At 38.6% G+C, this 25,155-nt stretch overlaps 1 protein-coding gene across 1 annotated transcript in view; it reads right to left on the bottom strand.

The window, feature by feature from the left end:
• The window catches only part of ARID2 (AT-rich interaction domain 2), a 176,080-nt gene extending 164,882 nt beyond the window's left edge, over positions 1-11,198 (bottom strand). Inside the window, exons 1-3 of the mRNA XM_046011910.1 lie at positions 10,963-11,198; positions 10,754-10,847; positions 9,593-9,690 (exon numbers count right to left, since the gene is read on the bottom strand). Coding sequence (XP_045867866.1) covers positions 9,593-9,690; positions 10,754-10,847; positions 10,963-11,054 — 284 coding nt within the window. The 5' untranslated portion in view covers positions 11,055-11,198. The remainder of the gene's footprint in view (positions 1-9,592; positions 9,691-10,753; positions 10,848-10,962) is intronic.
• Between the last annotated feature and the right edge of the window lie 13,957 nt (positions 11,199-25,155).

The raw sequence follows: 25,155 nt of genomic DNA, 5'->3' as shown, positions 1-25,155 counted from the left end.
AAAAAACGTCTTTGGGACAAGTGGCAAAATTTGAATAAAGTCTATATATAATACAGATAAAATGATTGTATCTATGTTAAGTTTTCTGAATTTAGTAACTGTACTGTTGATACATTAAGAGAATGTTTTATTCTTAATATATACCCATATTTAAAAGGACATATCTATAATGATATCAAATGATTACACATAGTAATAATAAAGTGAGTATATATACATATCATCATGTATAAAGAGAAAAATATAAAGCAAATGTGGCAAAATAATAACAATTAGTTAATAGCCAATGAAGTGTAAATAAGAGTTCACATTATAGTAAAAAAATTGAACCATTTTTAAAAAAGAAAACAAAGCAAGGAAGGATAAGGATTAGGTTTACCATTTCTCAAATAGATTTTTTTACTACTAGAGTCAATTAGTGAATTGCAATGTGGGGCTATCACAAATTCAGATGTTTGACTTTTTAATGGTATAAACTAAAAAGATTATAACAAACCACGTAAGAATATATCACCTATTACTTGGGAGTGCACTTAGAGATACAGTCTGCTAAGGTAGGGACTTCTTTTTATGAAGTATGAAGTGGTCTTATTTGAGTTCAGCTCCAGTGAAAATTCACTTCATCTATGAGCCATTATGAAAAGTATAATTAAACCGGACATTATTACTGATGACTTTAAATTTAGCCCCATCTCCAAAGTACTACAAGTAGGTATTTTCTACATAGAGCCCTAACTTATAGTGACTTCTTTGTCCTATTTTAACAGATGAATGTTCCTATTCACCGCATGTATGTTTCTACTAACATTTTACTTATTCAAAATTAACCAATGGGCTAGCAGAGGAACAAAAAAAATTTCATCTGAAAACACTTCACCATGAATGATATAATTACATGATAAAAATGATCTTTGCGCACAGAGCAACGGACCACTGAATGCTATAAAGAATTAGCCAATGACACAAGAAAGAACTCAGAAAGGCTAGAATCAGATTTCACAATATTTCACAATAAGATGTATACGCAAACAACAGATTCTTATAGAACTTTACTTAAATCCTACTTCATAAAAAGCAACATTTTATTTTGGCCCCACTAAATGGTAAGGAAAAAAATCATTTACTGATAGAAACAGAAGATAAACATACCAAGAACATGGAATATACCTGAAGATATTTTACAACTGTGGATAATGATGGGTGATAAATAACACAATGCTTTGTAAAAGCAAGACTATCACTAGGGAAGGAAACAGAAAAGTAAGGGGAAAAAGTGTGGTCTGAAAATATATTAAAAGAAAAAAACTTTCCTAACTGGCCATAATGACTGATACTTGGGATTGAGAGTTGGATATAACCTACAGCCTTTTTCATTTTTTTTTTTTTAAGTAGCAGCCCATATGCTCCAAAAGAAAAGAGTTTGAGTGGTATAAAGAAATTTTATTCTGAGTGCTATTTTTTCTAAGATTAAATAACAGCAATTACTTCTGAAATTGGAAATGATAAACATAAACTCTCACATATAAAAATGGCTTGAAAAATGAAGACAGTGCATTAAAAAACATATTATTGTTAATGTTGTTATTTGTACAGGAATTTATAAAATATATGTTACCTTCCCTCAGCAGTACCGGGACAGACCAACAAAATCCTCAAAGAGTAGAAAAACATTCAATATATTCAATAAAACAAATGGCATCTTACTTGGGACAAATACCATAAAGTCCTACATAGAAAAAAAACCCCAACTAAATATTAAGGAAAACTTCTTTTTTAATTACTTTAAAAAATTCAAATTACACAAATACAGTTAGGATAAGTTTGAATTAGTAATTCATGTTCCCTTTCATTCCCCTCAACTGAAGTGGAGCCCTTGTTAGCTTCTCTGGAGCTCAGAGACAAAAGTGTAGGGTGTGTCCAGGCTCTGCTTAGAGATGACAGGTGCAGTTTGAGCAGGTGCCCCAGACCAGATGTCACATAGAGGTTTTGTTCTGGATGTAGCCCTGGCCAATACGCTGATGCCAAGTTAAACTAGTTATCTCAGCAACTAAATTAGTTTCATTACAACAATTAGATCACCTGTTCTCAAACTTCAGCACACACTAAGAATCACCTATGGCACACTTTTTAAAAATACAAACTATTATTATTTAAAACCACTCATCAATTTTCACACCACTAAAATGGGACAGCATAAACACGATTATGTCTCATGATTCAATGAAAAGCACAGCACTACAAACACAAGTATGCCTCAACTACCAAACTTGAATTTTATCTAGCTTTAAATCTAACTATCCGTTTTCAGGGAATAAATACAGGGGATAGAGGAACAAGTTAACTGACACTAGAAGGAAGCAATCAACCAAATCCAGAATTTGGTACAGTCTGAAGAACAAATGACCCCATTACTTCAAAAATCAATGGTATGATAGTAAAAGAAAAAGGGAACTGTCAAGAGACTAATGAGATAAAACAGCCCAAACAAAAGATTCAGCCGAACCACAAAATCTCCCACAATAAGATGGGGTGGACCCTGGAAACACTGACTTAGATACTAATGGAATTATGCATCTATCATTCTGGGGCAACAATTCAGAACATTGACAGCTACTCCTAGATATCACAAAGAGATTATAGCTCCAGCAACAGGTTATTGCAATGTACTTAGTCAATAGGGTATATATCTTGTAGAAATGAATTAACATCCACTCATTACATAATGAATATGCAAAAAGTATCAAAGCACAAATGACATTCTTTATATTTTGAAACAGAAAAATATATGTTAGACTCTGATGTTAGCAACATAATTCTTGGAAAGCTTAATGAAATTCATAGATAATCTGAACATTAATGAGAGTGACATTTGCTCTAAATCATCTCTTTGTTCTAGGTCCCCCAAAAGTTCTATTTCCAAGTGAAAGCATCAACAAATTTTATGATAGGTAGCCAATACCAGTATCAATCAGTATATATGCATTTTTGTGCACTTCTGAATAAACAGAATCAATCTGCCTATTTTCCTTGGTTCTACTATGAATAAACAGTACTAACCATGTTACTTAAATTTATTTCAAATTCACAAGCCAATAATTTTGCTTTTCATAAAAACTGTGCTTTTAACTTCAAGCCATAAAATATCTGAAGATAATCTTTTTAACTCCAGGAAGTTTGGTCCTTAAACCAATATTTACTTCTAAATAGCTTTTCCTAATGTCAAAATTCATGATACGACTTCTCAGTTTTTTTTTTTTAAGATTTTATTTATTTATTTGACAGAGAGAGATAGATCACAAGTAGGCAGAGAGGCAGGCAGAGAGAAAGGGAGAAGCAGGCTTCCCGCTGAGCAGAGAGCCCAATGTGGGGCTCGATCCCAGGACCCTGGGATCATGACCCAAGCCAAAGGCAGAGGCTTAACCCAGGCGCCCCGACTTCTCAGTTTTTAAAGTTCTAGAACTGAAGTAAATACAAATTTTTAACAGGACTCTCACAATATTTCAACAAAAGTGTTACTATTCCATAAAAGAATGTGATCAATAATTCTGCTATAATTCTTTAGAGAGCTTTGTATAGACAAATTTTAAAAACAAGGTTAAATATAAATATCCTGTTTAAAAAGAAAAAGCCTCTAGTTAGAATGATGGACAATAGGGGAAATATAGGGCAGTTACTTGCTTCTTGGGAGCTGCTGATTCAAACAAGAATTTTGAGTTAAAAGAAGACTAAGTGGTAAAATAAAATCATAAATTCCTTTTTCATAAAGAATATCAAGTTAATTTATGAACTACTGCTTAAGACTTTTTTTTTTTTAAAGATTTTATTTATTTATTTGACAGAGAGAGATCACAGGTAGGCAGAGAAGCAGGTAGAGAGAGAGAGGAGGAAACAGGCTCCCTGCTGAGCAGAGAGCCCAATGCGGGGCTTGACCCCAGGACCCTGAGATCATGACCTGAGCCAAAAGCAGAGGCTTTAACCCACTGAGCCACCGAGGCGCCTAAGACTTAAAAAATCTTTATCATGGTCATTTTTTTGTTTTTGTTTTCTGTTTTTTGGGATTTTTTGTCTTCTGTCCTTCATCACATTATAGTTTAAATAGTAGAAAAATATTTTTATGTATCTACAAGGACAGCTTTCTCCATTCTAGACCAACCAAGGCTACTGCTTATCTTATAGGGCAACTTTCCTTCTATTTGGACTCAAGTATTTCTTTACCTTTCTTTTATTGTCAATGAACATGAGATAAATTTAATATCCCCCTATTTCACACAAATATTTAACAAGTACTACCAATGTAATTTTGCATAGCCATTGTTAAAGACATGCCAACAATAGCTCCTAAAATTTACATTCATATTTATATACCTCTATATAAATATGCATAATTACCTCATTTCTCATTTCCTCATTATTTTCCATATTTAAAATTTCTCCTCCTTAACCCCTATTTCTTCTAAATCAGAATTTCCCAAATTGTGCTCTAAAGAACTTAACAAGTGCTCCTCAAACATGCAGTTTCACACCACACTCCTGCGATGTGTGGTAGTGTTTGGGAAACACCATTTACTATGGTACAGGGAAGGAGATAATAAATTGTTTCTCCAGGCTGTCTAGAGATCCACATGCACATCAACAAAATAAAGTCTCTAAGAAGTCCTGCAATAAAGTAACCCAAGTTCTGCTTTACTGCTCAAATTCATTTGGCGTTTTTTCAAGGACATTTCGAGAGAACAGTATTTTTATAAAACACAAATTGGGAATTTCTACTCTAATTGATCCTAAATACCAGAGTATGGTGATGATGTTGGTGGCAGATCAAAGAAGCACAGACAGAGAAAATCCCCCTCGCTCTGCCCCATACGTCTTCTAATTCCCAATTTGGACAAAATGCATTTTTGCCAGTAAATTTTAGTAATGTCTATACCACTCTGGAAAATGCCAAGTAGACTTCTTTACCAAATATTAATAAAAGCTCTAAACACTTCACCTAAAAATATGTATTGAATACTTGCTCACAGACTAACGCACTTAAGTTGCAATGAATTAAAATGTTTGTTCCTCATTCCTTTTCCAACTTCCAGTATCATTCAGTTTGGCAATAAAAAAGAGTCACAGCAGTGATATGCTTTTCTACTAAAGTTACAGAGGATTTTACACACAACCAACTATGGAAATACTGACTCCACAACAGAGTACGGGTAGGATTATAAAAGAGAGCTCCTATTTAGAAATAGACATTTTTGGTTAACTGCTAAGGCAGAAAATATAAATGTAAAAAGCATAAACATTTTTGGGAGTTATGGTTAAGTTCCTAGTTGGTATCCTCGGTAAAATACATATCTTCAGTGAACGAACTATCTTGGAGTCAGTTAGGTTTATTTCTGCTTTGGGGCAAATTTAAGCTGTTTAAACGTTATTTCTAAGATACAACATTAACATAGCTGAGCCCTGATCAGTCTTTCAACTTTCTCTACTTTCTTTTCAACATGTCTGCATGCCCTTTAAAATGTAACAGAATATCAGAAGATATCAAAATCAGGTTTGTTCAGAATGAAAGGATACAGTTTATAATATTAAATTTAAAATGCATATATGAATAATTTATTTAAATACAGCTGTCCTTCCAATCTCCATATTACTTTTATTTTTCTTCCTTGAATAAAGCAAGCAATGTCTGCTGAACAAATCCATTTAGCAAGTCACAGAGTCAGTGTCTTACTTTTCTATTACTTGTGAAGCATTCGCTCACTTAACATCAAGTGATTCATAAAAATGCTTTCTCTTAAAAGAGGTAATCTACATGGTGTACACTAACTAGAGAACATGAATGTACTCATTCTACTTAAGTGATAAATGTAAACTCTTTAGATTGGTAAAATTTAAGGGAGGACTTTATTCAGCAAGAGGAGAAAAAATAGAATAAATTCACAATGCAACTGAAAATTCACTCTGGTGGATACAATGCCACAATAAAGTTGCTATTCTAAAGGTAGGTACATGTAAAAAAAAATTAACATTATAAGGAAATCAGTAATACATAGTTTTGCACGATAAATTTTTTAGGGGCTCTTGGGTGGCTCAGTGGTTCAGCATCTGCCTTCTGCTCAGGTCATGATCCCAGGTTCCTGGGATCAAGCCCCACATCGGGGCTCCTTGCTCAGTGGGAAGACTGCTTCTCCTTCTCCCACTCCCCCTGCTTGTGTTCCCTCTCTCTCTGTGTCTCTGTCAAATAAATAAGTGAAATCTTAAAATAAATAAATAAATATATTTTAATGTCGAAGATATTTCATCTCCTTTCCAAAAAATCAAGTTTTATAACAAAAAAATTAAGTTAACCTTGACTACTGCTGATATAAGCTACAACAAAATTCTTCAGCTTAGTATTTGAAATATTTACCTAAATCTCCATACCAAGTCTTCAAATTTTTAATGGAAATAAGAGTAGTAAATTGTGCCCCAATCTTTGCGCCAAAACAGAAAAAATAAAATAAAATTCACTGAGTAAATATAGAACATTGTGTATAGCTATGCATTCATATCGGGCATACATTTAACCATATGTAACTTCCGACTACATTTTAATTTCTTAAAATCATTTGTGACTAACTAAATTCATAATAGACTGATTAAATATTACAGAACATGTGTCAGGAATACAACTTTTTTGTCCAGTTAACAAATGCCCCTAAAGCACGTGGATATACTTTGCACTTTAATTTCTCCAACTACAAGAATGTAGAAAATATTACCTATCTTTTTATAGTGATAGGGATATTCTAGTAATTACCATCTGTGGAAAAAATGGAGATGGACAGGCCAAGAAAGGAACTAAGTGAAAACAAAATATATGGACATGATGGAGGATTAATATCCAATTTTTAAATAGAGTACTCTCACACATTACTAGTAGGCATGAACATTTAAAACATTAAATGCCGGTGTTTAAACAAATCATCAATCACATTTTCAATTTTAAACTTTGAGAAATTTTTATACGCAATCTACAACTGAACAAAGGTATGCTTGATACAATCAAGCAAACTTTCTGACAGACCACTGAACTCAAGTCTCTACACTCAAGACTATGTTTGTATCAAAACGAACACAGAAATGTTAGAATACATACATGGCCAGCACACTAGTTTGCTCTTCTTTATTTAAATGTCTGTAATATCATGAAGATGTACCGATCTTCATCCTGGCTATACTAGGCTAACAGCCAGCCATCCAATTAATCATGAAATTACAGAAGTATGTCAGCAAATATTAAACTTACAGAGTAAATGAGAACTGATATGTGTAATAGCAGTCTTATAATAGTCAAGGGAAAAGCAATTCTTATTTTAAAAAATTATTCTACCTGTGATTTATAAAACACACTGCATTGTCTGCTCATCAGAAACCATGATATTCAATTTGATATATCAAAGAGGGAACTCACAAAGTCACTTTATTACTATTTCTTACTATAAAGAAGCACTCTTATGGTTAAGTAACAGAATTACTGTGAAAGCTTGGCATCCTGTCTGCCAGTTAAGATTTTTCAGAGGAAGGTGTAAAACCCAGCATAATACATGTCCTCTAATTATGCAATATTACACCACTATAAAAAAAAAAAAAATCTTTCAAGGTTGGTAGTACCCAATTTTTGACCAGCATATTTCTCCTGTATTTCTTTACAAGCCATGCAAATCTTCACATGGCTTTATTTTCCAAAACAAATGCTTCAACTTTTTTCCTAGTAGCCTAGCTACAACCCTACAAAAACAAACCTGGAGAGTGACATATGGAGGAAAAACAAGTTTAGCTAAGGACATAGTTCAAAAAGCAGCTTCTAATAGGAGCATAAAGCTCAAATTGATCCGAGAACAATGTAAAGAGTTGCAAACAACCTGAAGCTCTATACTTAAAAATAGTACTTATAAGTACAGTGAATGATATGATCTCCGGATAGAAATTATAACTGGAAAAACTATGTAACTTGCAAAAAAACTGGAATTCTAGACATTTAATTGAATATGCTAAAATCCTGTTTCTATATTCTTCACAATAACACACCTCTCATGAACCACTCATATCATTCAGTACCTTCTGGATATTAAATATCAATCAATCAATCCAATAAATATCAGGCATAACTTTAAGATGTGTTTTAAACAGTTTAAAATCCAAATAGTTCAAACTGATTACCAAAAAACCAAGACCTGTATTAATAATATTCCTCTCAATGTTATAAATGGAAATGAGCAAATGAATTAGCACCATAAATATAAAATTCTCCACTTCTCACCACATTATTAAATCAACAGTTTGGGGGGTTAATTTCACTTTGTTTATTGTTTTAGACCTTTATTTAAAAATGTACTCTGACACAAACTGCCATCATGCACACACTAGAACAGATAACAACCAGTCATATTTAATATTTTCTAGACTTCTGTGTAACTCAGTAACTACCCACAAAGTTCTATGAACTCTTCAGCTTCAAGCCTGAAGTCAATCTAAGATAGCCAATAGAAAGTACACCTGGGCAATTACTGCATTTCCTACTTCAGAAAGCTGAACTTCACACAGAATATCTACATTTGGATATTGCATTTGGAGCAATGATAAATGCCAAACTCAAACTATGCAGAAGCCATGTTAACTAAAAAAAGGCTATCCCTTTTTTATATCCCTTTAATTATGTCATTATTAAAAAGCAATAAATATGAAGAGCATTATTTTAGTTTTAAATCACCACCACCAACTAAAGACCCTCTATGAGAAACGAAGCATTAAAAATAAAAGATGACCTCGTAATACATTACAATATGAAAACATTATCAGAAAGAAAATATAAAGCTTAATCAGAAAATATATTACCTAAGCTGTATGACCTATCAACTGAATAAGAAATTTATTTTGCCATATAGAGGCAAAAAAGGAGGGAGAGAAGGAAAGGAAATCCAAATCATAATGTTCCCTTTCACAGTATCCTTAATCTTCCTACATATATAATAATCCTTTTGAACGTTTTTATGTCACTCAAAAATTCCAAAGAACTTATTTGAAAAACAATCCTGGTCACCTAAGGCACCAACATGTTATGCTGTGTGGAAACATTCTACTGAGAAACCACTCCGTTACATGATTCCACACAAGAGGTTTCATTTTTTAAAAATTTTAAAGTAAGAATTTAAAAAGGCAAAGGAGTTTCCAAAGCGAAGTAAAAAATTTCCCAAGGGATACAAAGTTTCATTAACTATCTTAACTCTTTTACTAAGCATCACCTCTCTGCCCCTCCGTGGATATCAAGCAATCAATAACAATGTCACAAAAGAATGTTTACCAAGATGGGGGGTGGGGTGTCACCTGTGATGATCCTGTATGAAAAATGTAAACAATCCTAAAAAAGGTGAGGAAAACTTTCACCTTCCTACAACCCCACTTTATGGATATTTGATGTTTCTCAGACTGAAAAAAACGAACAGAAGTTTAGAAACTGCTTGGTGAGCAAGGTTTGTTTGGGGGGGTTCTTTTTTTCCCTAAAAACAAACGTCCCCTTAAGTCCCTCAATTCCAAATACTGTGGAAGAGTCACTACTACTCACCGCAAGTAATACTGTTTTAAAGCAAAGGCAGCGTTAGAACAACTTCTGGGAAAGTTGAACTCTTCAACAATTTCTCCCCACTGATTCTTCTCAGAAACCTGTTAAAAACACAGCCACACTTGTCTGAGAGTGCACCATCCAAGAAAACTCTAACCTAACTATGAAATAAATACCCATTCTACAGAGATCTGTAGATACCTCAAGCATCAGTGGGTGTTTCAGATCGATCCGTAAGAGTAACTAAGCAGGGGCTGTTTGAATCACTGTGTTTTCACCCGAGAGCCCAGTATTTAATAGCACTTGTTTTGTTTGGGGGGCGTGAGGGGGGTGGTGGGTTTGTTTTGTTTTTGAAGCCCGGACAATAACCAATCGCAAGTCCCTCTGTCGCCCCCTTTTAAATCTCAACGCGGTCCGTTTACACTAAAAAAAAAAAAGTTCAAAAGGATCAATACTGTTCCGGACAGCGACGTCTGCAGGTTCTGGGGGGGCCGGGGCCGGGGCCGATTCCGATCCCTCTCCCAGATCTATCCATCTCCATAGGCCCTTCTTTGAGGCCTACAGCTTCTGCCTAGCCTTGAAGCCTAAGATGGCTATTTGGAGACAGGTCCTGGTTTCTTTTGTTAGCTGTATAAACCGAGGGCGACGGGGCCGAGGCTGTGCCCCCGGCTGCCGGGATCATTTCGCAGCCGATTATCGATGTTAAACCTGCCCGCGCTAATTTTGAGTTGCACGAAAACTGCTCTCAGAGTCTGTGTGTCTCTGTGTCTCCGCCTGTGCTAGAGCGGCAGCGGCGGCAGAGCTGACTCGCGAGCGAGCGAGCGGGCGGGCGGGCGCGGGCGCGGGGCTCGGGCGGGCGCCCCGCACGCCCGCACTCCCCGCCGCGGCGCTCAGACCCCGCCGGGCCCGCCGGGCACCGGGCAGGGCGCGAGCCGGCGCCGGGCCGCCCGCCCGCCCGAGCCCCGCGCCCGCCGCGCGCACGCGAGCCACCAGGCCAAAAACAGCCCCGCCGCCGTCCGCCTCCGTGCCACCGGCTGGGAGCGAAAAGAACGCCTTTTGCCCCCGCGGGCCACCCCCCCGGCCCCGAGCGCCCACTCCGGGGTCAAAGGAGACTTTTTGGAAGAGGCCAGCGAGAGGGAAATACAAATTAAAACTTCCACTCACCTTCGCGAATCCGCCTAAAGTAGTGACTCTGGTGTAGAGACCGTGAAGATCCAGCTCCTTCCCACCCACCGCAGGGATTTTTTTAAAAGGCGACCTGCGGAAGAGAGAAAGCCCCGCACTTGTCAGCCGGGACCCCGCGCCCGGCCCGGGCGGGAGAGCCCCGTTCGCCCCGGCTCGCCCCGGCGCTGCCCCCCCGGTTCTGCTCTCACCCTCTGCTGTGGTGGAACTGCCGCAGCTCGTCCAGGAAAGCGAGTCCCTTTCTCCGCTCGTCCGGAGGCGCCTTCCCCGTCGAGTTTGCCATTATTTTTTCAAAGGAGGCTTTAAAAAAACCCAGATCGGTGTTTTAAAAGCGCCCCCCGCTCCCTGCGCTTCCTACCAGAGCCCGGAGCCCATTCCTCGGCCGGCGGCGGCGGGGCTCAGTCATGGGCCGGCGGTGGCGGCGGCGGCGGCGGCGGCGGCGGCGGCGGCGCAGGGAGGGAGGGAGGGAGGGGGAGGAGGAGGAGGAGGGGAAGGAGGGAGCAGGAGGCCAGGGGGAGAGGAGGGAAGGAGGGAGGGGAATTTCTAAAAAAGTTTAAAGAAATCGGAGCGAAACTAGAGGGGCAGGCGACTGCCGGATCCGCGCGAAGCCGCGGGGCGAGCGCGGCCCCCACCTCTTCCTTCCCTCCCCGCGGCCCGGCTCTCGCCCGCCTCTCAGCGCCGCCGGCCCAGGCGGCTCGGCCTGGGGACGCGATTCAACATGGTGCTGCTGCCGGGGGCGCGCGAGCGGGCGAGGGGAAAGGCGAGCCGACGGTGAGGGGCCGGGGCGGCCGGAGGCCCGGGAGTTTCGGCGGCCGAGGCGGCGGGGCTGGGGCAGGCGGGGCTGGGGGTGGGGAGGGGGAGGTCTGTGTGGTGGTTTGTGGAAAGAGGGGTGACAGCGTGTATTCCGGCCGCAGCTCCGCGGGGCCCTCGCATACATTCACGCGCGGCCTCGGCCGCGGCGGCTGGGGCGTCCCCGGGCAGAAAGCACCGGCGGCAGCCGAGCCGCTGCCCGCCGCACGCCCGCTTCCTTCCCCGCCAGCCTCCCTCTCTGCCGCCGCCAGCGCCGCCGCCACGGCTGGGCACCAGCGCCGCACAGCGACCCCCGAGGGCCGGCCGCGGCACTGCGCCTGGCTCCACACCGCCCCGGCAGCTCCTCGCGGGGAACAATAGACTCGGCTCGCCGGGCTTAGGGTTCATCTGCAATGTGCCGCACATTTCACACGCACACAAAGCCGGCGGAAAGGGGGGCGGCGCGGGGAAACGGCCACTACCGGTTGTTCCAGGGTTAGGGGTGGAGGCGATGTTCGCGTCCCCGGCCCGGCTGTTGGAAGGGCCGACTAGGAGTCCCTGCCAGCCCGACAGAACCAGTCTGGCGCTCGGTAGGGAAAGCAAGCTCCGAGGGGCAGCTCCTCACGCTACGCATCATTCACAGATCGGAATAAAGTCAATTTCTTGCCTTTTTTTTTTTTTAAGGTCTAAAGGAATCGGCTTTTCTGAGCCTTGTGCTAGTATTTTTGGGCCTGATTAGCACATTTTCCATGAATTATCCATAGACTAACTTTAGCAAACTGTAAATTAAATACAATGCGAACTGTCCTAGTTCTGTGGAAATACAGTAATGCTCAATTCATCCTGCTTTTGGTTGGTTTCACATATCAGACTAGATTATTTTATGCTGAGTTATGCAAACAGTAATTAAGCTGGTTGGGAACCAATCTTTTGGAACTTTTGACAATAATTAACGCTTTCATTCCTATATTAAGGTATCTGAAAGATAGATGCGCTTAAGCAAATCTTGAGTAAGACCTTGTTCTTCCTTGCTTTCAGACGTCTCCGATACCATCCCCGGTTAAAATATGCTGAAGGTTAATTTTTTAAAAGGCTGCTCGAGGAGAATAATCATCTCAACAAATACTCCCACCTAAGTTTGCATTTACAAAGGGCGTTGGAGTCGGCCCTTTACTACAAATGTTAATTAAGCGTCACAGTGTATGAGGCGTATCATTATTCCCATTTTAGTGATGGCTACTATGGGCAAAGTCACCGAGTAACCCAAGGTCACAGGCTTATAAAGGTCTGAATGATTATCATTTCAGGTAGTGGTTCCAATGGGAACATTTATTTGGTGGTGAAAAAAATTATGTAATATAGCCCAGCATGCTTCCGGTGCTCACTCTAAGAAACGGATTTATTTCCCAAGAAAAGTTTGTCTCTTAAATGGGGTTGGAATGAGGCTGTAGCTAGGAAGTTCCTGACACCCCAAGGGCCAGTGAGTGTCTCGAAAGTCAGTGAAAGGCGGAGACCGGGCTGGGGGAGTGGAGAAGCCGGGTCTGGTCCCTCGGCAAGGGGGGGCGGGGTAGGAGGGAGACTAGGTCATCCGTCCCTTCCCCCACCGGTCCTCTTAGGGGTGGTGGAGATGTGGGCCTCAGAGTTGCGTGGCCGGGGCTGTGCGGATTCCCTAAACGCCGCACTTGCTCACAGCCCCTTACGTAACTGTCAGCGCCGGGGATTCCCTAGAGGGGGTCATTCTATTCAACCATTACACACACCCCGGGCTGCTGCCGCCGCGCCGCCGCCGCCTCACAAAATGGCGGCGCCCATAGAGGAGACAACGGCCGCCTCCTCGGCCCCATTTTGTGGGAGGCGAGAGATCTGTCAACATGGAATACCTCGGCTGAGGATGCATCCGAGTTTGGAGATTCTGCTTAAGAGATGGAGCCAAGGGGACCTCGTTCAACGGAAAATGTCAGCGACTTCTGTTACCTCCACGCTTTTTTTTTTTTCACCTATTTTCATCTTCTGGAAGGAAACGCCAGAAGCTGCCGGGGTAATTGTAACTAAGGGGAGACGGGAAGGCTTCAGCTGACTGCTCGGGGGACTTGCCGCGGCGTTTTGGTAGCTTTCGTTGCCCTTCCGCGCTCCCGGCAGCTGACCGCGATGTCGCGGAGAGTCGCCTGAGCGGGCCGACCCGCTCCAAGGGGACGGGGACAGGGCGACGCGGGACGAAAGCGGCGGCCTCAGCCGCGCCACTTGTGCAGCGAGACTTTTCGATAGTTTTACATGCCAGAGTCCACAGCACCGTCGGTACCCCTCATCAGGGTCGTGGGTTTGGGAACCTCGGACGCCCAGCTTCGGGAACTCGCGGTCGGCCGGGAGCCGGAGCGGTGGGAAGCCGTGTCACTGGAAACCGGCGGTACTCTGGGATTCCGGCAGCCCCGGCCCGCCAGGTGGTCGCGATCCGCACCCGGGTCCGGGATAGTGCTGATGGGGCAGGAGTGGGAAGGAGGCATGTACACTGAAATTTAGGTCGTCGGAGTCGGGATTTAGGGTTGTGTGTTGTTGCCAGTGTCTCTGGTCAGACGTTAGAACATCTTTTCTAGTATCCTGCTCTGCAGTGGGCAAATCTGTTTGTCTTATTTCATATGAAGGGCGGAGTGGAGGGATGACTTTTTTTTATTTTTCAGGGGGAGGTTGCCACTTTTAAGCCACTGTTTGCTGTTAATATGTATTTGTGTGTACACACATGCATATACAATAGTGTGTTTTGCTTTTAAGTACAAATTTCAAAGGGTAAAGACCTGGAGTGTGATACTAACGTTTTAATGACCTTAAAAAAAATTGAGATGTGATATGTAACTGGAGAGTTGACTCTGAAAAAAACAACCCTTTTCTGAAAAGAAGCTGTCATCTTCAAAATGGAGTCCTAAAGTATATCTGATGAATAGAATTTAAATTCATAACACTTTGGATATGCTCTAGACAAAGAAAAAAAAAAACCATAAAATTTAATGTTTAACAGATTACTACATGGTCCAACTTCTCCAAAACTAGAAAAAGGTAAAGCAAAATCTATTAAGGGTATTTGCTTGTAAGAGGAATGCATGGGTTTAAAAAAAGAGGAGATACATCTGTTAAAACTTAAATATGCATTTTGGGAATAATGTATTTCAAATTTTTTTTTTACAGTGGCAGCAATCATTTGTATTTCCATGAGGTTGTTTTTTTTTTTTTTTAAGCATTTTATTTAGGTTGCTTTTGACGCTCATATTTCCTATATAGTGCAAAACTGCGTTTTTCTGCAGGCTACGCCTCAGTCACTAAGTTCCATGCCCCATCCCCTGCCGCACCCGTTTGCTACTCCTGACGTGTGGATTACCAAGATACAGTCTCTGGTACTGTCTGTTCCTACTGATGTTCTTTATATTTAATAAATTTAGTTATCACTAATCAGTCTGTGCCTCTGGCAAGAATACCCTATCTTAGACCCCAAGTACCCAGGGAGTTTTTTGTTGTTGTTTTTTTTAATGGGATTGCACTAATAGAAACCCTAAAGCATAATTTTACATTTCTCTGTACCATATTGCATTTCCTATAGTGGGCAGCATAGAGCAGGTGGATCCTGGAAAAAAAAAAATGTTAGAGAAGTACAACAGTTTTACACTATTCTCTAATTTGATGATCTAAATAAAATGTAGTTCATAGTTTTCAAGCATTAATAGAAATTATTCCTATAAAAATTACCAGTGACAATGGAAATTGTTGAAATTCAATTTGTATAGTTTACTGTTCTGATGAGAAATACTGACAAAACCTTTTTGATGTGAAAAAAATGCGAAAGCATGGTTTTTAATAGTAACTGCAAACCCAGAACATCATAATTAGCGGTTTCTATTATTTTATATGTATCTCTGATTCTTATCATCAGTTTTCATATTATTTAATCAAGAAATAGTAATGTTTAAAATTCCCTCATTCAAGTAAACTTAAAAAAACTAAACCAAATTTCAAATAAAGCACGTCAGGTTATAAAATTACAACAGCTGAAGTAACTTAATGGAGGAATTGCTATGTCGGTTAATTGGAGAAATTTTTGCTTTTTAAGTTACGGTTTAAAAGAATTGGTTGAACAAGATATTGAACTTAAATTTTTATTTCTTTAAAGATGATCTTAAGAAGAAGGGAATTGTTAGTAAGATAAGAGAATGCTTTCCCACTTGCTGCTCTGGCGTGTGTCTACTGCTGTACTTTTTTATGTGGGCTAACTTGGATCTTTGATTACAGTATCTAATCGTAGATAAGGTCTTTCTTCAGGTGGTGACTTCTTAAGGAATACTGGTAACTAACCTTTTAAAGCGTGAGGAGATAGTTTGTTCTACTGCAAAATAACATAATTGTAATGTTGATGTTCTGAATCTGCAATTGACTGAGATTTGAATGATTTGTGACCAAGATTTGAATGATTTGTCCCTAAAGGGTCTAATAAGTTTTGGGGGATTTCTTTGTTGTAGTTTCTTTTCAATAGATATTAAAGGCTATGCTTTATACATAAATCTAGTGCAATTAGTTAAAAACAAAAACAAAAGATAATTTTTGACTATTAGAGATAATTTTCAACTATTAAAGGCCTCTTAATAAGACTCAGTAATTAAAAAATCACATTTTAACCAATTACGGTGTTTTTTCAAGAGCCATTCCTAAGTATACTTTTGACAAAGGAGTTCTAATTAATTGTTTAGGTCGGTTAACTAATTTTGAATTTTTAAAATTGTTGTGGGTTAAATGTGCTACATTTGTGCACTGTTATTTATTTCATCTAATTTGATCACTGAAAAAACAGTAGCCCCCAAGTTGTGCTCTTTATAAAGTATCACAGTTCATAATAGCTTAACACTCTGTTTATAGTATTTAATAACTTGTGAAAACTAGGAGAATATAAATACTAAACCAAGAAAATATTTATTTTTATCAATGCAGATTACTAAATCACTGAATAAATATTTATAGAATGCCTACCTTGGGCAAAAGGTAGGAGGGTAAAAGAAATTGACTTGGCTCTCAAGGAAATTATACTCCAGTACTAGATTTTTCTTAACTACTAGCTTTAAAAGACTATAATGAACTATTCAGACCATAGGGTTCTTAATTTTTAATACTTAAGTAGGATATTTAGCATAGAGTTAAATTCAAAATTCTATTTAGAATAGAGACATTTAAATGTAATTATGTACAAAATAGCATTACATTACTGTTAGGATCAATGTAAGATTAGTGTTACTCAAAGTTCTGTAAAAGTATTAATAACAGCATTTATATCACATCCTTTGAAAACTCAGATCCACAAAAAATATGATTCCAGTAATTAACTTTTTAATTATGGGAAATGCAAGGGAGTGTAAAAAATATACTACTGAGCAAACGAACAGGAATTGTTTTAATGAAATTTGATTTTCTGTTTCAATTTTTTGGTACATTGACTCTTCTGACATTGCACTTTGCTATTAATTTAAAAAAATTAAACTCCAAAGACACATTAATTCTGTATTTAATGCAGATTTAATTCTTGACTAGCTGTAAAGCTTAAAGAGTTGGCAGTCTTGTTGGTGAAACAATAAAATAGGAACTAAGCCAAAATGCAAAACTATGTAATAATTAGGTTTTATAAATATATATACAGGTTTTCCTTTGTAGCTATACGAATCAGAGTAGTATTGACTTAATAATAATTTATTTTTTGTTTTCCTCTGAAAACATACCACAAACTACATATCAAAATAGAAAGTTGACCTGGGCCAGTGTAAATTACTGAGGCTTATTGCTGTACATTAAGGGAAACTCTAACCAACAGCTCAGCAGCAACAATTTTTTAAAGGTGCCATGGCTCTTTGATGTACTTCGTAGTATATAGAACTCATAAATCTTCTAGAATAATCTTTATGTGATAATTTACATGAGAAATACTTAGGTTCTTTGGGGGTATAAAATAACTGATTTATTATTTTACAGATAACTACAATGCTTCCAGATACTTTAAACAAAGATGAAAAGTTTAGGAGTGTTGAACTGTATCTTTTAACCAAATTTTCCTCTTATTAATAATACTGATATTAAACAGCCATTAGTCATTATTGATAGCCTAAATAAATGTAAGTATAGGTCCTGTTCTAATGTCTAGTAATTTTAACTGCATTGAAGGATAGATTGCCTCAGGGTTAATGGGGGGTTAAACAATGGTTCTTCTCTTCTTTTGGAGACTAAAATGAAGCCTCCCACTCTAGTAAATGCTGAAATTTACTCTCTTCCCACTGAACTAAATGCATCCTTGACATCCCCATTTGCTAACCTCAATTGTTTTTTCTGCTCCATTAAAGTTGGGGGCACCAAAAATAGTAATGATATCAGACTACACCACTGTGGGTGGGTTTGTGTCCACTGCAGATACTCTCCTTTCTACCTTACTTGTTCTCAATGTCAGTATCTAAAGAGACTTTTGTATTATTACTCTTAGTATAGTCCTAAACTGGATAAGAGTGTTAACTTGTGGTCTATATATGGTGTTCAAAGAGTCCACTAACTTTTTGGAACAATGTGTTTATTCAGTCATCCAGAGAAAGGGTCTCGGCGCCATGGGCATCTTAAAGGGCCCTGTGATACCCAAAAAGCTAAAGTTCTATTTGCTAAAAAGGCAAGTAGTAACTTTAGAGGATCACCTCAGGCACTGCTTTTTATTTTGTGTGGGCACCTCAAGGGAATGGCATTTTGAAACTTTAGTTAAGGTATATCATTGTAGTTCCAAATTATAAGAATTACAGCAAACAAGGGGCGTCTGGGTGGCTCAGTTAGTTGAGAGTCTGACTCTTGATCTCGGCTCAAGTCTGGATCTCAGGGGCATGATTTCTGGCCTCCACGGTGGGCATGGAGCATGCTTAAAAAAAAAGAAAGAAAGAAAGAATTAGCAGCAAACAAACAAATATTTCTAAAGAGGAACTATAGCTTTTTTTTTTTTTAAGATTTTATTTATTAATTGGAGAGAGAGAGCATAAGCAGGGGGAGTAGCAGGCTCCCCACTGAGCAGAGAGCCTGGCATGGGGCTGGATCCCAGGACCCTGGGATCATGACCTGAGCTGAAGGCAGATGCTTAACTGACTGAGCCACCCAGGCGCCCCAAACTATGGCTTTTTAAAGAAAGTGTAATTAAATGCATTTAATCATTTTTCAGTTTGTCTTCTACTGAAAATTAAGTGGATAGGAAATTAACTCAAAATGGGCCCCAAATATGATGCTTCAAATAACTAATTGGGAATGCCTAGGGATATATATGCATTTATTATAATTGCATGCAGAGTCGTGTGTGCTTTGTGTTCCTGGGTAACGCTGAGCCGAATGTTTCCAGTGATGTGGCCAGGTCACACTGCAGTCTTGTTCTGCTTTGTGCTTGCTTGCTCTGCTCCTCTTTGCTGCAGTTTCTGAGGAATGTGCCTAGGAGTAGGCCCAGGCCTTGCTTTTGTAGATCTGTCAACAGGGCTACTTTATCTCACAGCAGGTGCTTGTATCTTATCTGTGGGCCCACTATATGATCGTTGGAACTTCAAGGATACTAGTCTGACTGCAGTTCATTACAACCTTTTTAAAAAATGCTAAACTATTTGAGTCCTAAACTGTGCACATTCTAAATTGTTCAATGGATATTAGAAATACATTATTTCTGGGCCCTTTTTTGTGTATGGATCTTTACATGCATAATTATTGTTATTTAAAATCTATAATTCCATGCATTGTCTGTGAGGGTGGGGGAAGGGTAGCATCCCATCATGTTTTATATATACATTAACAGTGAGATTTTGGTCCACTCCCTACTGAACCAGTGGAAAAGGGCATATTTGAGAGAAAACATGTGCATTACTCATACTCCAATAATTAGGCTGATGCACTTGATTTATGTTACACATTGAGCTCATTCTTAAAAGGTAAACATTTTACAGTATGCCTCCTGGCTCACAAATCAGTGCTTTTTCTACTAAACATTCCTTCTGTCTTCTAATAAAATCCAATTTCCAGAATCATAGTTGCTAAGCAAATATGCATAAAACCATAAATTTATCCAAATCATTTATTATTTAAAGAGTAGTATATAAAAGTTTAAACAGAAGTCATTGATCAGTGAAAGTGACAGAAAATAAGCAAAATAAATATAGAATTATGGTAGAATAAGCTAAAAGACCTTACTTTAGGGAATTATTGATAAAACTGAGCTCGAATATGAGGTCTGGGGCTTCTTAGGCAATACTTTAATCTTAAATTAGAATCTGTAGGAGTCCCCTTATCACTTACTCTTTCTTTGCCAATGTGCACTACTTGTTTAGTAACCAGGTAAGAACATTTGAAATGAATCTTTCAAGGCGACAACTTATATAACGTATTTATAAATATTACTGCTACATGTGAACTAACAGTTTTAGCCTCGTTGCAATACCTTGTACAGTTTTTGTGACTGCTAAGTGCCCTATAAAAGACTACCAACCCATGTAAATAGGTCTTAGCTCTCAGTCTGGTACAGCTTGGTAAATTTTTTTTTGATTTTGAATTGCCTTTGATCCTTGAATTGCCAGGAATGTAGGGGTGGCATTTCTTGCCAATGAGCATACATCCTTTGCTGGCGAAGGTGAAATCTGAGCCAAGTAATTCTGTAGGACCTAGTGCAGTGGCCATCCTCTCAGTAAGCAGATTTAGAGAAACAGTCTTATTGATCTCTTATTTTACTAATTTGTTATCTTCCTAAGATTGTGTATGACCTCACTTGGAATGTAATTTCTCTAAACCATTGTGCTTCACAGATGTAAATATTTCCCATTGGGAAATACTGGAAGATACAAAGCTAGGCCAAATGTATATGACCATTAGTGTGCATAAGCTTGACAAGTGAAATAGGTATCTTGGAAATTATCTTACTCTTTTCCTTAAAATCGGAGTTTAAACCTGAAGGTTTCAGGGCACCTGGATGGGTTTGTTGGTTAAATGTCTGATTTGATTTTTGCTCGGGTCATGATCTCAGGGGTCCTGGGATCCAGCCTTGCATTGGGCTCCATGCTCAGCGTGGGGTCTTGTCTCTCTCCCTCTGCTGCTCTCATGCACTCACATGTGTGCATGCTGCCTTGCTCTCTCAAATAAATAAATCTTAAAAAACAAAATGAAGCTTGAGGTTTCACTCAGAGTCAAAGTGCCAGGTAATACGCTTGCTTGCTTATTTATTTATTTATTTATGAAGAACAACATGTTTAGATTTAATTTCTTTTCATGAGACAGCTTTTTTTGTTTGTTTGTTTGTTTTTGTTTAAAGATTTTACTTATTTGACAGAGAAGACAAGTAGGCAGAGAGGCAGGCAGAGAGAGAGGGAGAGGAAGGGAAGCAGGCTCCCTGCCAAGCAGAGCTCCCGAAGCAGGGCTGGATCCCAGGACTCTGGGATCATGACCTGAGCCAAAGGCAGAGGCTTTAACCCACTGAGCCACCCAGGCCCCCTGCCTTTTTTTTTTTTTTTTTTAAAGTGTAGTTGACACACAGTTTCAGGTGTACAACTTTGTAGTGATTTGACAGATTTATACATCATACTATGTTCACCATAACAGGTAGCATTTTTTTTAACATAGTCCAGAATAAGCTGTAGAGGAATTAAAGGACATTGATTGTTGAATGTAAGGCAGGTGCCTCCATATTTTCCCACAAATTTTATTACTTTCAAGGAGGTTTTTACTTCTAGGTATCCAAACACTGAACACATTATTCTGGTAAAAGACACTGGTGTGGTAAGAGTTTCTCCCTTAATGTTTGGGGCTTTTGAGAACAAACCCAGTATTTAAGGAATGTATTGTTACTGTTTCTTTTGAGTTTCCACAGCACAGAGCAATAACTAGGTACAGATCTGTTATTTTTAGAAAAGTTTGTTTTATCCAGTCTTCGATAAGATACCCTCCTTGCCTTACAATTGAGATTCAGTAAACCAGGAAGTTCAAGAAGGATAGTGTAGCAAGTTGCAAGTGTTTTCTTGGTATCGTGCACTTGTGCTAGTGATGGTCATTTGGCAGTCTTCGATGAAAGAAAGATTAGCGGTCCTTCTGTGTTGACTGACAGGCCTCAAGTAAATTTATTTCCCAAGAAGAAAAGTGATTAAATACATGGAAAGATTTTCAGAATAGTAAATTTTACTGAAAAGTAATATATTCTTTTACCCAGTTCAGAAGTGGCCAAGACCAAACCTCCAAGCATGAAAGCAAAAGTTGGGCTATACTTCAGGGGGACAAATTATAATCTAATTAAGATCTATCAAATGAAGTCAGAGCCAAAACCTTCCTATTGACAGGTAAGTTAAGTGCTGTCTTCTAGAGATTTAGTTATTTCATGTTCTTTGAACAGGTCTGGAAGGTTTTTTAGATGCATCTGATATAGGAGGTTGAATTTTCCTGACCAGAAGACCATGGTTAGGTTAGAAGGTCCACCAGCTATCTAGATAGAGCCAGCACTACCAAGAGTTATCTGTAAGTTGTTACTATTAGTCTGGTGCTTTAAGTGGGAAGCGTTCAGGAAACTTTCTTCTATACGTTGTGTCTACAGGAAACTAAATATAATATAACCAATATTTTGATAAGTGAAATAATCATCTTCTTAAAACATTGATCAAAGACAGGAGACTTTGTACCTGAAAAATAGGAATATTTTAAAAGACCCCTTAGGTGAGATTCAGATTACATCTTCCACTAAGGAACCTAGATGGAGATAAGGTGGTAAATACCTGAGGATTTCATAGGCCATTAATATTTTATGAGTTTCAAAACTCCAGTCTGGTTGTTAAAGATTTCCTTAAAATGGCCAATATGCCTGGCCACTTTGATTGTTTCTTTATAGAATCCCATCTAGATTTTATACTGTCCTTATTGTTTCTAGGTGGAGGGACAGCGGTTTTGAATAGAGAAGAACACAAGAATATATTTCAGTGATTATTTGTACCTTTACAGTACCAACATGACTGTTGGCTAGTCCTTATTGCTAAAGCCTAGCAGTATCATTTTATCTAGTAATAATCAGGAAATACCCTTTTTCTGATATTGTGAAAGAAGTTTATAAAGTCCTACTGACTATTCAGTATCTTATCAGATACTAACGTGGCTACAGCGGACTCCTTAGGGGAATGATTTTTTTAGTTTGCAGCCTCATCTTGAAAAACAGTAACATCTGAGTAAGTTAGCAGAGGAACCAGTTGGTTAATAAAGATAAGAGTAATGACGCCTGTGAACAAGAGGTCACCACAGTCTTAGTTTAGTAATAGCCACAGCTTGAGGCTATAAGGACTTCAAGATATTTTAGTCCCTGAAGAAGTAAGGAACCTTTATTGTAATTACATTTATGTAAAAGAACTACCCAAAAACTTCAGGAGAATCAATCAGTTGTGATGTTTGAGTGGTAAAAGTATATCTCAGGTAAGAGCAGCACCTTCTGCCAACTAGGAAGAATATGAAGAAAGGAAAAGGTTTTTTTTGTTTGTTTGTTTTTTTAGATTTTATTTATTCATTTGACAGACCGAGATCACAAGTAGGCAGAGAGGCAGGCAGAGAGAGAGGAGGAAGCAGGCTCCCCGCTGAGCAGAGAGCCCTATGCTCAATCCCAGAGCCCTGGGATCATGACCCCATCCGAAGGCAGAGGCTTTAACCCACTGAGCCCCAAGAAAGGAAAAGTTTTTAGTACTTTGTGCTGAAAACATACTGCATCTACAGAGACCAATTTATCTTTTTCTCTGAGCTATCTGTTCCCTCTTCAGTAATTATACTTAAGTGTCTCTTTTGGTCATAGCACCTATTTATTTAGCCAAGATGAGCTGGTGAATATTCATTAAATAAGGTACACATAATCAGAGATAGGTGTGTGTGATTATATATTTGAAAGGGATGTACCAATGATTTTGTTCTCAAATTTGCAAAAAAAAACCTTTCAGAAATCAAAACGTTACTTTAGGTATTATTAACAAGGCTACAAATTACTAAGACAATCAGAATTACAGACTATAAAACTTATGCTATTTTCACAGGGTATAGCGACACTGGAGTCCCAAGTATCCAGCAAGACTACTTTTTTTTTTTTTTTAAGATTTTATTTATTTATTTGACAGAAAGAGATCACAAGTAGGCAGAGAGGCAAGCAGAGAGAGTGAGAGGGAAGCAGGCTCCCTGCCGAGCAGAGAGCCCGATGCGGGACTCGATCCCAGGACCCTGAGATCATGACCCGAGCCGAAGGCAGTGGCCTAAACCACTGAGCCACCCAGGCGCCCCTACTTTTTAAAAAATATTTGCAAAGGCAGTTTTATCATATAGAATAGAACTTTATCTGCTTTTCTGCAGCTACAGGGAATAGAGTACATGATTTCCTCATTTAAGTTTCCTAATTTTTTTTCAAGCCAGCAAATAGAAGTGTCTAAACACTAGAATTCCATTAGTTATTATCAAGAGAGAAAAGCAGGTACAAACTTAAAATTCAGAAAAGAGCACAAAGATAGTGAATGTTAACAAATGGAATATGGAGCATGTCACATCTTGTCTCTACATGTAGTAAGAACAAAAGTAAAGTTTATCACAGATTAGGATATGTTTATTTGAAAGAGTCCAAACAGTACATTCACATAAGAGATTTTAGTAAAAGGCGTATATATTTAAATCACCTGTTATTAAAACTTTATGAATATTTTTAGTCTTTATAAAATATAGTTTACAGTTCCAGATAGTTTTCCATGGTTTGGGAAAGCTGTTTGTTATTTTCTACCTATCCCTTGACCCACCCATCAAATTATTTTTATAATTACTGAGAATTTGCAAACAGAGTCTCTATTTTTCATGTATTTTCTGAAAATGTGAAAAGCGTTAAAATTTTGTGTTTTGCAGTGCCTTTTTTTAAAACCCAGTACCCAAATCAGCATTTTGAAAGTGTGCCATGATGTGCTTATAGGTTTTTAGGAGGAAAAAAGAAGCAGATTACATAATTTTGGAAAGTACCAAGTTAAACAAAGTTAAAATTGCTTTCCATAAGACTTCTCAGGGCCTTCAGATCCTCCTATTGTATCTTGTGGCTATTTCCTATTTTCCAAGTATACCTGGCCTTCTAATACAGTTGATATTCTAACAAAAATACTGAAAGATGGTCTAAACATTGTTAAAAATTGAACACAAATGTCAAAAACAGAAGGTGCTGATTCTGTGCTTGAGTGTGCTTGCTGAGGGCAAGGATCACTATTCTTGGTAACATATTGCATAAAACCAATATAATATGCTAAGTATTATTGAGTAAGTTAATATAGATCTAATAACTCTTGAAAGTCCATTATTCAAATCTGTCTAAGCTTCTGATTTGCTAAAGTTAATTACATAAAATAACACTTTCTTGTGTGTGATTTTTTTTTTCTTCATACCTGGAAGAACTAGAATACTTTTAAAAGGTCTATTTTATAGTTTTATATTTAGGATGGTGACCAGTTGTTTTTTTTTTTTTTTTAAAGATTCCATTCATTCACCTGACAGAGAGAGAGATCACAAGTAGGCAGAGAGGCAGGCAGAGAGAGAGGAGGAAGCAA

Source organism: Meles meles, chromosome 7 (genome assembly GCF_922984935.1).
Source record: "Meles meles chromosome 7, mMelMel3.1 paternal haplotype, whole genome shotgun sequence".
NCBI lineage: Eukaryota > Metazoa > Chordata > Mammalia > Carnivora > Mustelidae > Meles > Meles meles.
This window is presented reverse-complemented; position numbering and strand designations above follow the sequence as displayed.